General features: G+C 43.0%; 1 protein-coding gene across 2 annotated transcripts in view; it reads left to right on the plus strand.

Annotated features, from left to right (window-relative positions):
• Positions 1-15,313, plus strand: part of si:ch211-127i16.2 (putative flavin-containing monoamine oxidase A) — a 42,517-nt gene extending 27,204 nt beyond the window's left edge. The window contains exons 10-12 of one of the 2 annotated variants that reach the window (XM_036977324.2): positions 3,369-3,455; positions 5,957-6,057; positions 12,831-15,313. In XM_036977324.2, coding sequence (XP_036833219.1) covers positions 3,369-3,455; positions 5,957-6,057; positions 12,831-13,164 — 522 coding nt within the window. In that variant the 3' untranslated portion in view covers positions 13,165-15,313. The remainder of the gene's footprint in view (positions 1-3,368; positions 3,456-5,956; positions 6,058-12,830) is intronic. The other variant, XM_036977325.2, reaches the window with a different exon arrangement.
• Positions 15,314-15,626: the final 313 nt, after the last annotated feature.

Consider the following 15,626-nt stretch of genomic DNA (forward strand, 5'->3'; position numbering starts at 1 on the left):
AGTTTGGTACACATCCGGTGGATAGAGAACCGTTTATTATGTTCAACATAGGAGGGCCAAGCACAGGAAGCAGCTCTTTCAGTAGTTTAGTTGGAATAGGGTCCAGTATGTAGATTGAAGGTTTAGAGGCCATGATGATTTTCATCAATGTGTCAAGAGATATAGTACTAAAAAATTTGAGTGTCTCCCTTGATCCTAGGTCCTGGCAGAGTTGTGCAGACTCAGGACAACTGAGCTTTGGAGGAATACTCAGATTTAAAGAGGAGTCCGTAATTTGCTTTCTAATGATCATGATCTTTTCCTCAAAGAAGTTAATGAAACTATCACTGCTGAAGTGAAAGCCATCCTCTCTTAGGGAATGCTGCTTTTTAGTTATCTTCGCGACAGTATCAAAAATACATTTTGGATTGTTCTTATGGTCCTCAATTAAGTTGTAAAAATAGGATGATCGAGCAGCAGTGATGGCTCTTCAATACTGCATGGTACTGTCTTTCCAAGCTAGTTGGAAGACTTCCAGTTTGGGGTAGCGCCATTTCCTTTCCAATTTTCTGGAAGCTTGCTTCAGAGCTCGGGTATTTTCTGTATACCAGGGAGCTAGTTTCTTATGAGAAATGTTTTTAGTTTTTAGGGTTGCGACAGCATCTAGGGCAAGATTAAATTGAGTTCCTCAGTTAGGTGGTTAACCGATTTTTGTACTCTGATGTCCGTTGGTAGGTGGAGGGAGTCTGTAAGGGCATCTAGGAATCTTTGGGTTGTCCTAGAATTTATTGCACGACTTTTGATGATCCTTGGGGTCTGAGCAGATTATTTGTTGCGATTGCAAACATAATAAATGTGGGTTCGATAGTCCAGGATTATGAGGAAGAACATTAAGATCCACAACATTTATTCCACTGGACAAAACCAGGTCCAGAGTATGACTGTGGCAGTGAATAGGTCCGGAGACATGTTGGACAAAACCCACTGAGTCGATGATGGCTCCGAAAGCCTTTTGGAGTGGGTCTGTGAACTTTTCCATGTGAATATTAAAGTCACCAAAAATGTGAATATTATCTTCCATGACTACAAGGTCCGATAGGAATTCAGGGAACTCAGTGAGGAACGTTGTATATGGCCCAGGAGGCTTGTAAACAGTAAACAGCTATGAAAAGTGATTGAGTAGGTTGCATAGATTTCCTGACTAGAAGCTCAAAAGACTAAAACTTTTTTTGTTTGTTGGTAAATTGACATTTGCTATCATAAATGTTAGCAACACCTCTGCCTTTGCAGCATGCGCGTGGGATATGGTCACTAGTGTAACCAGGAGGTGAGGCCAATCACATCAAGATTATGATCAGTGATTAGTTAATTGACTATAACTGCCTTGGAAGTGAGGGATCTAACATTAATAAGTAGCCCTATTTTGAGATGTGATGTATCACAATCTCTTTCAATAATGGCAGGAAACAAGGAGGTCTTTCTTCCAGTGAGATTGTTAAGGTGAACACCGCCATGTTTAGTTTTGCCCAACCTAGGTCGAGGCACAGACACAGTCTCAATGGGAATAGCTGAGCTGACTACACTGACTGTGCTAGTGGCAGACTTCACTAAGCTGGCAGGCTGGCTAACAGCCTGCTGCCTGGCCTGCACCCTATCTCATTGTTGAGCTAGGGGAGTTAGAGCCCTGTCTATGTTCATAGATAAGATGAGTACACCCCTCCAGCTAGGATGGAGTCTGTCACTCCTCAACAGGCCAGGCTTGGTCCTGTTTGTGGGTGAGTCCTAGAAAGAGGGCCAATTATCTACAAATTCTATCTTTTGGGAGGGGCAGAAAACAGTTTTCAACCAGTGATTGAGTTGTGAGACTCTGCTGTAGAGCTCATCACTCCCCCTAACTGGGAGGGGGCCAGAGACAATTACTTGATGCCGACACATCTTTCTAGCTGAAGCTATGTTGCGCTTGGTGACCTCTGACTGTTTCATCCTAACATTGTTGGTGCCGACGTCGCTAACAATAACCCTATACTCTCTACACTCGGCAGTTTTAGCTTTAGCCAGCACCATCTTCAGTTTAGCCTTTACGTCGTTAGCCCTACCCCTGGTAAACAGTGTATGATCGCAGGATGATTCGTTTTAAGTCTAACACTGCGGGTAATGGAGTTGCCAATGACTAGGGTTTTCAATTTGTCAGAGCTAATGGTTGGAGGCTTCGGCGTCTCAGACCCCGTAACGGGAGGAGTAGACACCAGAGAAGGCTCGGCCTCTGACTCCGACTCACTGCTTAATGGGGAGAACCGGTTGAAAGTTTCTGTTGGCTGAATAAGCGACACCGGTGGAGCTTTCCTACAACATTTCCTTCCAGAAGCCATGAGAAAATTGTCAAGCTGCGGGGACTGTGCCAGGGGATTTATACTACTATCTTTACTTACTGGTGGCACAGACGCTGTTTCATCCTTTCCTACACTTAAATTACCCTTGCCTAACGATTGCGTCTGAAGCTGGGCTTGCAGCACAGTTATCCTCGTCGTAAGGCAATCGTTCTCCTGTATATTATGAGTACAGTGACTGCAATTAGAAGGCATCATGTTAATGTTACTACTTAGCTTCAGCTGGTGGAGGTCCTGACATACCACATCCAGATAAAGCATCCGGAGTGAAAAAGTTGAATGAAAAAAGTTGAGTGAGGGAAAAACTAAAACTAAAAATATTAATGGTAATTAAAAAGTAAAAACCGTGAAGTTGGCAGGTAGCAAAGTAAGGTTTGCAACAAAACGCACAGCAGCACGTAAACAGGTGAAACAGATCAGGGCTGATGTTACGTTTGATACTGGAGCTCTGAGGCATGCGTTGAAGTCGCTAAGATTTCAGCATGGAAATGTTGGACTTGAGCCTTGATCTTTCATTTCTTAGATAGTGAACATTCATACCGTAGTAGAAGGCTAGTTAATTCATTATGGACACTGACCTATTCATGACCTGTTGCTCCTAAAGTGTATAGTCATAAAAAAAACACGAATCAGGGTTAAGAAGCAGAGGAGACATGTTAACTGTCTGAAGTAACCCTCAGTTTAAACCTATATAATGATACGTTATACCGTATGTCATGAAATGGAGTTTTAGAGGAATACTATAATCTGGCAACGTCTGTCCCTCTGTGCTGTGTTGAACGTGGACTTGTGGCCCTCTGGTCTCCACACCCCGTCTCTCCTACTATAACTCAACCAGAGACATGAGGCATTCACATCGATAGTCCACCAGCGGACCTCAGCTTGAAGGGGCTTCTTGGAACTGCATTCATATTTTAACAGGCCAAGCATATTTCTGTGCATGATGAGAGAATGTGAATTCAAAGCTTCAGGATTAAGTCTCTCATTTCTCCTCCTGTTCAGCTGAGCGAGAGGAGGGATGCTGTCATTCTCAGCCTGGTGAAATACCTGGGAGAGGAGGCTGCTAGCTACATCCACTATGAGGAGAAAGTAAGTGTCTAATTGGCCTAGATATAAATGTCATAGAATGTCAAGCCTGAATAGGACAGTCATACTTGAACGTTGGGTCTTAGTGGCTGCATAACCCCCTAAACCTCTTTGTATTTAATAATATGCCTAGTATAATATTCTTTATATAGTTAGAAATAGCTTTGGTTTAAAGACACTGGGAAACCTTGGGACTGTGTTGGATGAGCAGTAGACTGGAGCCTCTCCACTAAACCCGCTGTTCCGTCTGCTATCATGGTCCCTGGCTAGTAACTGCCTCAACAACTGCACACTGGTTTTTCTCATAATATCTCTCCAGCAAGAACATTTGAGCAGCATGAAGTGCAAGGGTCAATTGCTTCCCTGGGACTAGTCAGTCTTGTAGGGAAGTAGAAAACACACAGATCGCTTGTCGCCGTGACACAACACACTACCAAGATTGACAAACGAGCACATTGGCCTGACAGATGTTGTCTGTTACAATATGTTAGCATTCTGCTCCCTGGGCGGCTTTTCATGCGCTTAAGCTTTGAGTGGCGAGGAAGAATTGCCTCTGAGGAATCCAGGGCGAGGGAGGGCATGGGGGGTGATGATTTTCCCTGCTTGACTAGTTACGAGACTCTGGAGGGAGAAACAATATAGAGAGATGGATATCAACAAGTAGGAGATACAGTGAAGACTGAGAGAGGAAGTGAGTGGACAGATGGATTCACACACAACACAAGGGGACTATTAGTGCTTCATTTGAGCCGGATCCTGTTGGAAAAGGATCCGGCACCTCTCAGATTTGACTTAGTTTGTTCCGGCACCTATTTGCCCCGGATCCAGTATCTTCCGCAGCATGATTTATTAATTATTTCACTGTTCGCACTGTAGATATTGAGCGGCATGAAGCGATCCGGATGAAATCAAGTTGCCTCCTTGTTATTTCTCCCGCCCCCCAGAAAGACCACCATGTGAAAGCATGGGAATCCTTCTGTGTAATCATCCTATCCTGCCACACTGATTCCAGACCTGCTCTCTTATTTGTAGACATAGAGTTTATGGGGAAGGCCGGTGGGGTAAGTAACTGATACTGGCACAGGTCTTGTCTTGGTAGTGATGGTCAGCTAATGAAGAGGTCCCTACGTAATCATGTCACGTAGCTAGGCTAGTCATCTCACTACTGAATTTGAAATGTGGGAAAGACAAATAAAACGAATCACCACCGGCGCCTCCACTCATGCAAAATTCAAAGCAGGGCTGTACAGCGACAGGCCCGCTAACGGAGGAAATCGACTGTTAGGAGTTAAATGGACTTGACATGGGGAGAGTCATTGTGGGAGGTTTTAAAAACTAAGGTAGGAACATCTTTTTCCTTTACAAACTTATTCTGTACTGTGAAATTAATATGGATATTGTCACACAGGCTGGAGGCGTATATATTCTCATACAGTATGTGTGTTCTGCTGTCGTCTACATTGATTTATTTTAGTTGAAGTTCTATTCAGATATTGTGATATTTGTTCTACCGCTACATTGATGTCTGGAAAATGATATGAAATTCAAGTCTTGTAAGCCCTACAGCTGAGTATGTGTGCATATGCATATGGCAGGTGTTCTGATGTATGTTGCTGTACATTAATGTCTTGAAAATGTGGCTTATCAGAAATTCTGACTTGTGTATGCACCATAGCTTTACTGGAGTACGTGGGCATACTATAGAGTATAGCCTACCATGGCGGGTGTTCTGCAGTGACGTGGAAATTGCTTTGAATTAATCAGCTGTCTGTTTCACACCCATAGATAGTAGGCTGTTGGCTCCAGATAACCCCCATCTCACTATGGGTTCTAGGACCTCCCGCTTTACAAATGAAGTACTGGGGAATATGACATACCTGGGTAACCTAGAAGAGGTGTGGTGCGTTGAGACATCATTTTACAGAGAAAAAGCTGTGTAATTTTACAGAGAAAACACAAACCTTGTTACCTTATCTCTGGTTTTCAGTAATTTATTAATTTCAACATGCGAGCACATTAAACACATTAACAAAAAACTGTTGTGTTGTATGTAGTGAACAGAGAAGCCTGTGTTTGTGTGTTGTTGTGGTAAATAGAGACGTGTTGTTGTCTCTAGGACTGTACTCTATGTTCTAGATGTGCTCTGCTGTGTGTTGTGTTGCAGGACTGTGTGTTCCAGATGTGCTCCGCTGGTTGTTGTGTTGCAGGACTGTGTGTTCCAGATGTGCTCCGCTGGTCGTTGTGTTGCAGGACTGTGTGTTCCAGATGTGCTCCGCTGGTCGTTGTGTTGCAGGACTGTGTGTTCCAGATGTGCTCCGCTGGTCACTGTGTTGCAGGACTGTGTGTTCTAGATGTGCTCTGCTGTGTGTTATGTTGCAGGACTGTGTGTTCCAGATGTACTCCGCTGGTCGTTGTGTTGCAGGACTGTGTGTTCCAGATGTGCTCCGCTGGTCGTTGTGTTGCAGGACTGTGTTTTCCAGATGTGCTCTGCTCTGTGTTGTCAGGACTGGGCCTTGGAGGAGTACAGCGGGGGTTGTCCTGTTAATGTCATGGCACCAGGTCTGCTGACATATTACCACCCCAGCCTCCGCACGCCCTGTGGCAGGTAATAAACCCTGCTAAGCTGCTACTGTTCTAAAGCTCCCCTCTAGTCCCCTCCATCCCTCCTCTTCATCGGCAGTATCCTACCTGCACGTAACGCCACTGACATATCTACCCTGTCTATATTTACCAATGACCGCTATTGTACCCCGCTCTTTCACCACCCACATCTTGTCTATGCTCTTTCCTTCCACTATAACACACTCACACACACACACAATCAGCCTCTGTAACCACCGTATGGCCCCATAACAAACACGCACCAGCACCAGCTAACCCCTGAGCAACGACCTGAACTAACATAAAGGAGAACAATATGAGTGATTACTTCTTCACTATGAGACATTCATCGAGGCCCAAGGAAAATGGATGTGGGGTCGGAGGGGATATCGCTTTCTTGGGAAGACGGTCACATAATGAATTTGCAATGGCTTGTTAGGAGACGCACACAGCTGAACGGATGCTCATCCATGGACAAGAGAGATGGAGAGAGAAAAGGACGGAAAGAGGGGAAGAGAGGGGGAAAGAGTTAGGGAGATAGTGAAAGAAGGATGGAGAGAGAGGGAAAGAGTTAGGGAGATAGTGAAAGAGGGATGGAGAGAGAGGGAAAGATAGATGTAGAGAGAAAGAGCACACATGAAAAAAGACTACCGTTTTACTCTAGAATAGTACAGTATTTACTTTAGAATTCTATAGTAAACTGTAGTATACTGTAGAATATTATACTACACACTGTAATATCCCTCGATCGTGTGTAGTACTTATTATAGAATGTTGTAGTATACAACACTAAATACTACAATATTATCTGCAAAAAAACACTACAGTCCGCAAAAACACAACACTTTTTTACCTATATTAAATACTACGGTATACAATTTACATACAGTCCATTCCGAAAGTTTTCAGACTCTTGACTTTGTCCACAGTTTGTTACGCTACAGCCTTATCCTTATTTTCCCCTCATCAATATACACACAAAACCAATAATGACAAAGCAAAAACATGTTTTTAGAAATGTTTGCAAATTCATAAAAAATGTCAAACTGTAAAATCACATTTACATAAGTATAATGACCCGTTACTTAGTACTTTGTTGAAGCACCTTTGGCAGCGATTACGGCCTTGATTCTTCTTGGGTATGACGCTACAAGCTTGACCCAAGGCCCTTCTCCCCCGACTGCTCAGTTTTGCCGGGTGAAAGAGTCTTGATGGTTCCAAACTTTTGATGGAGGCCACTGTGTTCTTGGGGACCATCAATGCTGCAGCCAGTTTTTGGTACCCTTCCCCAGATCTGTGCCTCGACACAATCCTGTCTTGGAGCTCGGCTTGGTTTTTGCTCTGACATGCACTGTCAACTCTGGGACCTTATATTAACAGGTGTGTTCCTTTCCAAATCATGTCCAATCAATTGAATTTACCACAGGTGGACTCCAATCATGTTGTAGAAACATCTCATTGGAAACAGGATGGACCTGAGCTTTGAGTCAAAAAGCAAAGGGTCTGAATACTTATTTCTGTTTATTCTTTTTATTTTTAATACATTTGCAAACATTTCTAAAAACCTGTTTTCACTTTGTCATTATGGGGTATTGTGTGTAGATTGATTCGGATTTTTAATTTTTAATCAATTTTAGAATAAGGCTGTAACATATCAAAATGTGAAAAAAGTCAAGGGGTCTGAATATTTTCCGAATGCACTACATGCAAGCAGCAATACCCATATAGAACACAACAGAACCAGTGGATTACCCAAACCTCCCATATCTCTCATCCAGACCCACGAGGTGCTTTAAGATCACTGCAGGATCACCAGCAGCATACCACCCTGCATCCTTCTGCTGGCTTGCTTCTGAAGCAAAGCAGGGTTGGGCCTGGTCAGTCCCTAGATGGGAGACCAGAAGCTGTTGGAGTTCCAGTAGGAGGCATTCTTTACTCTGATCTAAAAAATGCCCCAGGGCAGTGATTTGGGACATTGCCCTGTGTAGGGGGCTGTCTATTCCCCAGGTCGTTGCTGTAAATAAGAATGGGTGCTCAGTCAACTTACCTGGATAAATAATTAGAGGAGATGTTAAATTATGTAAGAAACTGTAATGACTTTAAAGAGCTCCCCAATGAATGGAAGCTCTAACCAGAGGATGTTCACTGTTTGTTATTGTGCTGGACAAACTCTTGTTCTACCCTTCATTATAACTCTGTGTCTGCTGAGGATGAACAGCCCAACACACAAACATCCTCCGCTCACATGTAAGTGATCTGTATATATATCTATATTTATATAGGAAGAGAGAGAGACCCATTCAGTTGGTGAAAGGCACTGTGGTTAAAGTGACCCAGGTGTTCAGGCATAAGTAAGCCTGCACATCCATAATGCATGCAGAGTAAACATGTATCTGCTAGAACATGCTGGAACATCTGGATAGTGTTTTTATTCATAGATGTTGAGAGTCATTTTTTTTGTTTTCTCTTCAGAGTCATGTAATAGTATCTATTCACATTTTAGATCAGATTGTTCTACAACAGGCTTTCTGCTACAGGCTCTCTATTAGCAAATCATCTCAAGCAGAAGTAAATAACACGTTGTCCTGTTTGAAGCATATTCTAAGTGCAGGTGTCATTTCTCATTAACTTTCACTCTGATGTCACAGATAATCACCCCCGCTTGTTTCAGGATTGTACTCTCATCGTTGAAATCTGTTCCTATTTAGCATTGGCAAGCAATGAAATAAGCATGGTAAACATTTCAGTGTGAAGACAGCTGGCAGGGAGTGATAACTGTGAATGCAGATGATTCCATACTCTACATCCAAAGCCAGTGTGCTCACTGAAATTCTAAATAATGAATTACAGTCTATCAGAATGGGGGATTAATAATAAACTGGTCTTAAATACATCTATAACTAAAAGCATTGTAGCTACACTATATATACAAACGTATGTGGACACCCCTTCAAATTAGTGGATTTGGCAAATTCAGCCACACCTGTTGCTGGCTGGTGTATGAAATTGAGCACACAGTCATGCAATCTCCATAGACAAACATTGGCAGTAGAATAGCCTTACTGAAGTGATCAGTGAATTTTAACGTGGCACCGTCAAAGGATGCTACCTTTCCAACAAGTCAGTGTGTCAAATTTCTGCCCTGCTAGAGCTGTCCCTGTCAACTGTAAGTGCTGTTATTGTGAAGTGGAAACGTCTAGGAGCAACAACGGCTCAGCTGCAAAGTTTTAGGCCACACAAGCTCACAGAACGGGTTCCGGCAAGTGCTGAAGCGCGTTGTGCGTAAAAATTAGTCTGTCCTCTGTTGCAACATTCACTACCGAGTTCCAAACTGCCTCTGGAAGCAACATCAGCACGATAACTGTAAGTCGGGAGCTTCATGAAATGGGTTTCCATGGCCGAACATCTGCACACAAGCCTAAGATCACCATGCACAATGCAAGCATCTGCTGGAGTGGTATAAAGCTCCATTCGACGCTGGAGTGATGAATCACGCTTCACCATCAGGCAGTCCGACGGACGAATCTGGGTTTGGTGAATGCCAGGAGAATGCTACCTGCCCCAATGCATAGTGCCAACTGTAAAGTTTGGTGGAGGAGGAATAATGGTCTGGGGCTGTTTTTCATGGTTCGGGCTAGGCCCCTTAGTTCCAGTGAAGAGAGATCTTAACGCTACAGCATACAATTACATTCTTAGCCATTCTGTGCCTCCAACTTTGTGGCAACAGATTGGGGAAGGCCCTATGCTGTTTCAGCATGACAATGCCCTCGTGCACAAAGTGAGTTCCATACAGAAATGGTTTGTCGAGATCGGTGTGGCAGAACTTCACTTGCCTGCACAGAGCCCTGACCTTAACCCCATCAAACACCTTTGGGAGGAATTGGAATGCCGACTGCGAGCCAGGCCTAATTGGCCAACATCAGTGCCGACCTCCCTAATGCTCTTGTGGCTGAAAGGAAGCAAGTTCCCACAGCAATGTTCCAACATCTAGTGGAAAGTCTTCCCAGAAGAGTGGATTCTGTTATAGCAGCAAAGGGGGACCCAACTCCATATTAATGCCTATGATTTTGGAATGAGATGTTTGACGAGCAGGTGTCCACATACTTTTGATAATGTAGTGTATTTGGTTCAAGACATTCTCTAAAACCTCAGCCTTAACTGGAGTTGTGCATAAAGGGTGTGACCATTGAGAAAGTTGAGGACGTTAAAACCTGTTAAGGATATGGCAGACATACGCCCCCTTTGGAGAGATTGGGTACCCCTAGTAAACTGGAAAAAAAATCTGTCAAAAATTGCTAATATATGCAAATAAAAATTATTATTGGATAGAAAACACTAAAGATTCTAAAACCGTTGGAATTATGTCTGTAAGTATAGCAGAACTCACAGGGCAGGCATTCTTCCAAACTAGTTTTTGTGGCCATGAAAGTTGGAGCAACTTTGACGTCATGGCCCCCACCCTTCCCAACCAGCTATGATTCTGGGGACACTTTCTATCTCTTCTGCTAGATGTCCTCTTTCATTAGAGCTTTGAATCGTTCAAATCCCGCGAGAATTGACCCTATGGGAGTGAAATTAGTGCGTGCCACGAGAGAATAGGCTGTGCGTATGGGCGCGAATTGGTCCCAGCCATTCCTTTGTTCCAGCACTCAAGAGAAGGGCAGACGATGGCCGATTGAATTGAAGTTTGTTTTGCGTGTCTAAAACATCATAAAGCTTGCTTCTGCACTTAGTTTGACCTGTTTAGTCGACATATAATGTGTAATTTTGAAGTTTTGATGCGCAACTTTTCCGGACCAGAGGACGTTTTGGGTGCATTTCAGCTGATGTTATTAGCAGTAGCTAATACAAAGACGCAAGACTTGAAACCAAACGATGTATTGGGTAAGTATGAAGCCTTCCAGAACATTCTGAACGAAGACCATCGAAGGTAAGGGAATATTTATGCTTAAATCTGTGTTTCTGTTGACTCCAACATTACGTGGAAATGTAGCTTGGAACTGAGCGCTGTCTCAGCATATGGAATAGTGTGCGATTTCTGTAACGTTAAAAATAAATCTAACACAGCGGTTGCATAAAGAAGCAGTGTATCTTTCTAACTATATGTAGAACATGTATATTTAGTCAAAGTTTATGATGTCTATTTACGTTATCTTGCCGCGCTACATAGATTTCCTGCGGGCATTTTTGAGTAATTTCTGAAGGTGAACTCACTGTAAATGGACATTTATGGATATAAATGGCATATTATTGAAAAAAAAAAATATGTACTGTGTAATATGTCATATTACTGTCATCTGATGAAGATTTTCAAAAGGTTAGTGAGCGATTTATTTTTTAATCCTGCGTTTGTTGATTGCATGTTTTGGCTATTGAAATGAGCTGTGTCTGGTGGTGGTTTTACATATATATGTGCTATGTTTTCGCCGTAAAACATTTTAGAAATCTGACTTGCTGGCTAGATGAACAAGGTGTTTATCTTTCATTTGAGCTATTGGACTTGTTAATGTGTGGAGGTTAAATATTTTTAAGAATATTTTTGCGTTCCATGCGCCACCGTTTCAGCTGAACGTGGGAGGGTTGATCCCCAATTGGGAACCAGTATCGTAGACAGGTTAAACTCTTATGTATAACATTTGGTGGTCAATTATCATGTTCAACTCATATTGACAATGTTGTTGTGAAGATGGGGAGGGGTATTTCTGTTATAAAAAATATATATATTTGTGACACAAAAATCAACTATACTAGTTTTTCAGGCTCTGGTCTTGTCCCATCTTGACTACTGTCCAGTAATATGGTCTGGTGCAGCAAATAAATACCAAGAAAAGCTGAATCTGGCTCAAAAGAGAGCAACATGGCTTTAACTGCGCATACAGAACTAAGGTCAACAACATGCATGCCAGTATTTCCTGATTGAGGGTTGACGAGAGATTAACTGCTTCTCTTCTAGTTTTTATGATAAATATTACTGTGATGAAAATTCCAGATTGTCTGCATAATCAAATAACAATAATCTCAGACACCCATACATACTGTACGCCCAAGACATGCCACCAGGGGTCTCTTCACAGTCCCCAAGTCGAAGATTCACGGCAACGCACAGTATTATATAGAGCCGTGATCGCATGGAACTCCCTTACAGCTCCAATTACTCATGCAACAACCAAAAAGATTAAACAAAATGTCATGGAACGCTGTGGCACAGTGGTTAAGGGCGCTGTACTGCAGTGCCAGCTGCGCCACCAGAGACTCTGGGTTTGCGCCCAGGCTCTGTCGTAACCGGCCGCGACCGGGAGGTCCGTGGGGCGACGCACAATCGGCCTAGCGTCGTCCGGGTTAGGGAGGCTTTGGCCGGTAGGGATATCCTTGTCTCATCGAGCACCAGCAACTCCTGTGGCGGGCCGGGCGCAGTGCGCGCTAACCAAGGTTGCCAGGTGCATGGTGTTTCCTCCGACACATTGGTGCGGCTGGCTTCCGGGTTGGATGGCGCTGTGTTAAGAAGCAGTGCGGCTTGGTTGGGTTGTGTATCGCATGATACACACTAACACACACATTATATTGGGGGGGTTGTAGTGTTTGTATTATTGTTACATTTTTCTGTTGTATTGTTCGTATATTCGTATTTCGTATTTAAATTTGTATGTGACTGTCCTTCTATCAGTGTATCAGTGTTTTGTTACTTGTCAAGTTTTGTGTTTTTTTGTGGATCCCAGGAAGAATAGCTGCTGCTCCTGCAAAAGTCAATAAACAAATAAAATGAACTCTCCTTCCCAGGATCCACTGGGCCGGCACGGAGACGGCCACCCAGTGGTGTGGCTATATGGATGGGGCAATTCAGTCAGGTCAGAGGGCAGCCCTAGAAGTCCTAGCCAGGCTGTGCCCTTTCACCCTGACCCAGGAGGAGCAGGAGGCTGTGCAGGCTGCCCAGAACCAGAACCACGAGTCTGGACCATGCCAACACATACCTTCCACATCCCATCTCCGCAGGGCTCTGATCCTCACCACGCTCATCATGGCCACTGCTGTACTATTGGCTCAGCCACAGCTCTGCCGAGACTGGATTGGACAGGCTCGGCAGGTAGTGCTACGAAGGTTTGCTTTGTGGTAATAAAATATGCTGTTGTGTTGGAAAAACATCCACTTGACAGGGAAATGCCTCCGCTCACAGATATCTAAAGATGTTAAATACGATTGAATTATCTGTGACATACAGTATGGTTAACACTGTTTGCCTGGTGGACATTTTTCATTTAAAGAAATGTAATGCTTGTACATTGTAATGTGGTGGTGGGTGGGGGTGAGACTATACAGAAAAAAAAAATGTTTACTTTGGACTGCATTGTACTGTAAGTCAATTCAATTATATGTAAAGGGTTTTATATGTGAACATTCCCTACAGTCGTATTAAGTCATACAGTGCCGTCAGAAAGTATTCACAGCCTTGATTTTTTCCGCATTTCGTTCTGTTACAAAGTTGGATTAAAATGGATTTAATTGTATTTTTTTGTCAACGATCGACACAAAATACTCTAATGTCAAAGTAGAAGAAAAATGCTAAAATGTAAAAAGGTGTATGAAAATAAAACACATATACAGTGGGGCAAAAAAGTATTTAGTCAGCCACCAATTGTGCAAGTTCTCCCACTTAAAAAGATGAGAGAGGCCTGTAATATTCATCATAGGTACACTTCAACTATGACAGACAAAATGAGAAACAAAATACAGAAAATCACATTGTAGGATTTTTAATGATTTTATTTGCGAATTATGGTGGAAAATAAGTATTTGGTCACCTACAAACAAGCAAGATTTCTGACTCTCACAGACCTGTAACTTCTTCTTTAAGAGGCTCCTCTGTCCTCCACTCGTTACCTGTATTAATGGCACCTGTTTGCACTTGTTATCAGTATAAAAGACACCTGTCCACAACCTCAAACAGTCACACTCCAAACTCCACTATGGCCAAGACCAAAGAGCTGTCAAAGGACACCAGAAACAAAATTGTAGACCTGCACCAGGCTGGGAAGACTGAATCTGCAATAGGTAAGCAGCTTGGTTTGAAGAAATCAACTGTGGGAGCAATTATTAGGAAATGGAAGACATACACGACCACTGATAATCTACCTCGATCTGGGGCTCCACGCAAGATCTCACCCCGTGGGGTCAAAATGATCACAAGAACAGTGAGCAAAAATCCCAGAACCACACGGGGGGACCTAGTGAATGACCTGCAGAGAGCTGGGACCAAAGTAACAAAGCCTACCATCAGTAACACACTACGCCGCCAGGGACTCAAATCCTGCAGTGCCAGTACATGTCCAGGCCCGTCTCAAGTTTGCTAGAGAGCATTTGGATGATCCAGAAGAAGATTGGGAGAATCTCATATGGTCAGATGAAACCAAAATATAACTTTTTGGTAAAAACTCAACTCGTTGTGTTTGGAGGACAAAGAATGCTGAGTTGCATCCAAAGAACACCCTACCTACTGTGAAGCATGGGGGTGGAAACATCATGCTTTGGGGCTGTTTTTCTGCAAAGGGACCAGGACGACTGATCCGTGTAAAGGAAAGAATGAATGGGGCCATGTATCGTGAGATTTTGAGTGAAAACCTCAGCAAGGGCATTGAAGATGAAATGTGGCTGGGTCTTTCAGCATGACAATGATCCCAAACACACCGCCCGGGCAACGAAGGAGTGGCTTCGTAAGAAGCATTTCAAGGTCCTGGAGTGGCCAAGCCAGTCTCCAGATCTCAACCCCATATAACATCTTTGGAGGGAGTTGAAAGTCCGTGTTGCCCAGCAACAGCCACAAAACATCACTGCTCTAGAGGAGATCTGCATGGAGGAATGGGCCAAAATACCGGCAACAGAGTGTGAAAACCTTGTGAAGACTTACAGAAAACGTTTGACCTCTGTCATTGCCAACAAAGGGTATATAACAAAGTATTGAGATAAACTTTTGTTATTGACCAAATACTTATTTTCCACCATCATTTGCAAATAAATTCATAAAAAATCCTACAATATGATTTTCTGCATTTTTTTTCTCATTTTGTCTGTCATAGTTGATGTGTACCTATGATGAAAATTACAGGCCTCTCTCATCTTTATAAGTGGGAGAACTTGCACAATTGGTGGCTGACTAAATATTTTTTTGCCCCACTGTATCTTGATTACATAAGTATTCAACCCCCAATGTCAATACATGTTAGAATCTCCTTTGACTGTGATTAAAGCTGTGAGTCTATCTGGGTAAATATTTGTCCATTATTCTTCAAATTCTTCAAGCTCTGTCACATTGGCTTGACCATTGCTAGACAATTTTACATCTGGCCATAGATTTTCAAGTAGATTTAAGTCAAAACTCTAACTCTGCCACTCTGGAACATTCACTGTCTTCTTGGTATACAACTCCAGTGTAGATTTGGCTTTGTGTTTTAGGTTATTGTCCTGCTGAAAGGGGAATTAATCTCCCAGTGTCTGGTCGAAAGCAGACTGAACCAAGTTTCCCTCTAAGATTTAGCCTCTTGCGTTAATTTTTTTATCCTTAACAACTACAAGCATACCCAA

Source organism: Oncorhynchus mykiss, chromosome 5 (genome assembly GCF_057628025.1).
Source record: "Oncorhynchus mykiss isolate SJ-2025 chromosome 5, ASM5762802v1, whole genome shotgun sequence".
Taxonomy (NCBI): domain Eukaryota; kingdom Metazoa; phylum Chordata; class Actinopteri; order Salmoniformes; family Salmonidae; genus Oncorhynchus; species Oncorhynchus mykiss.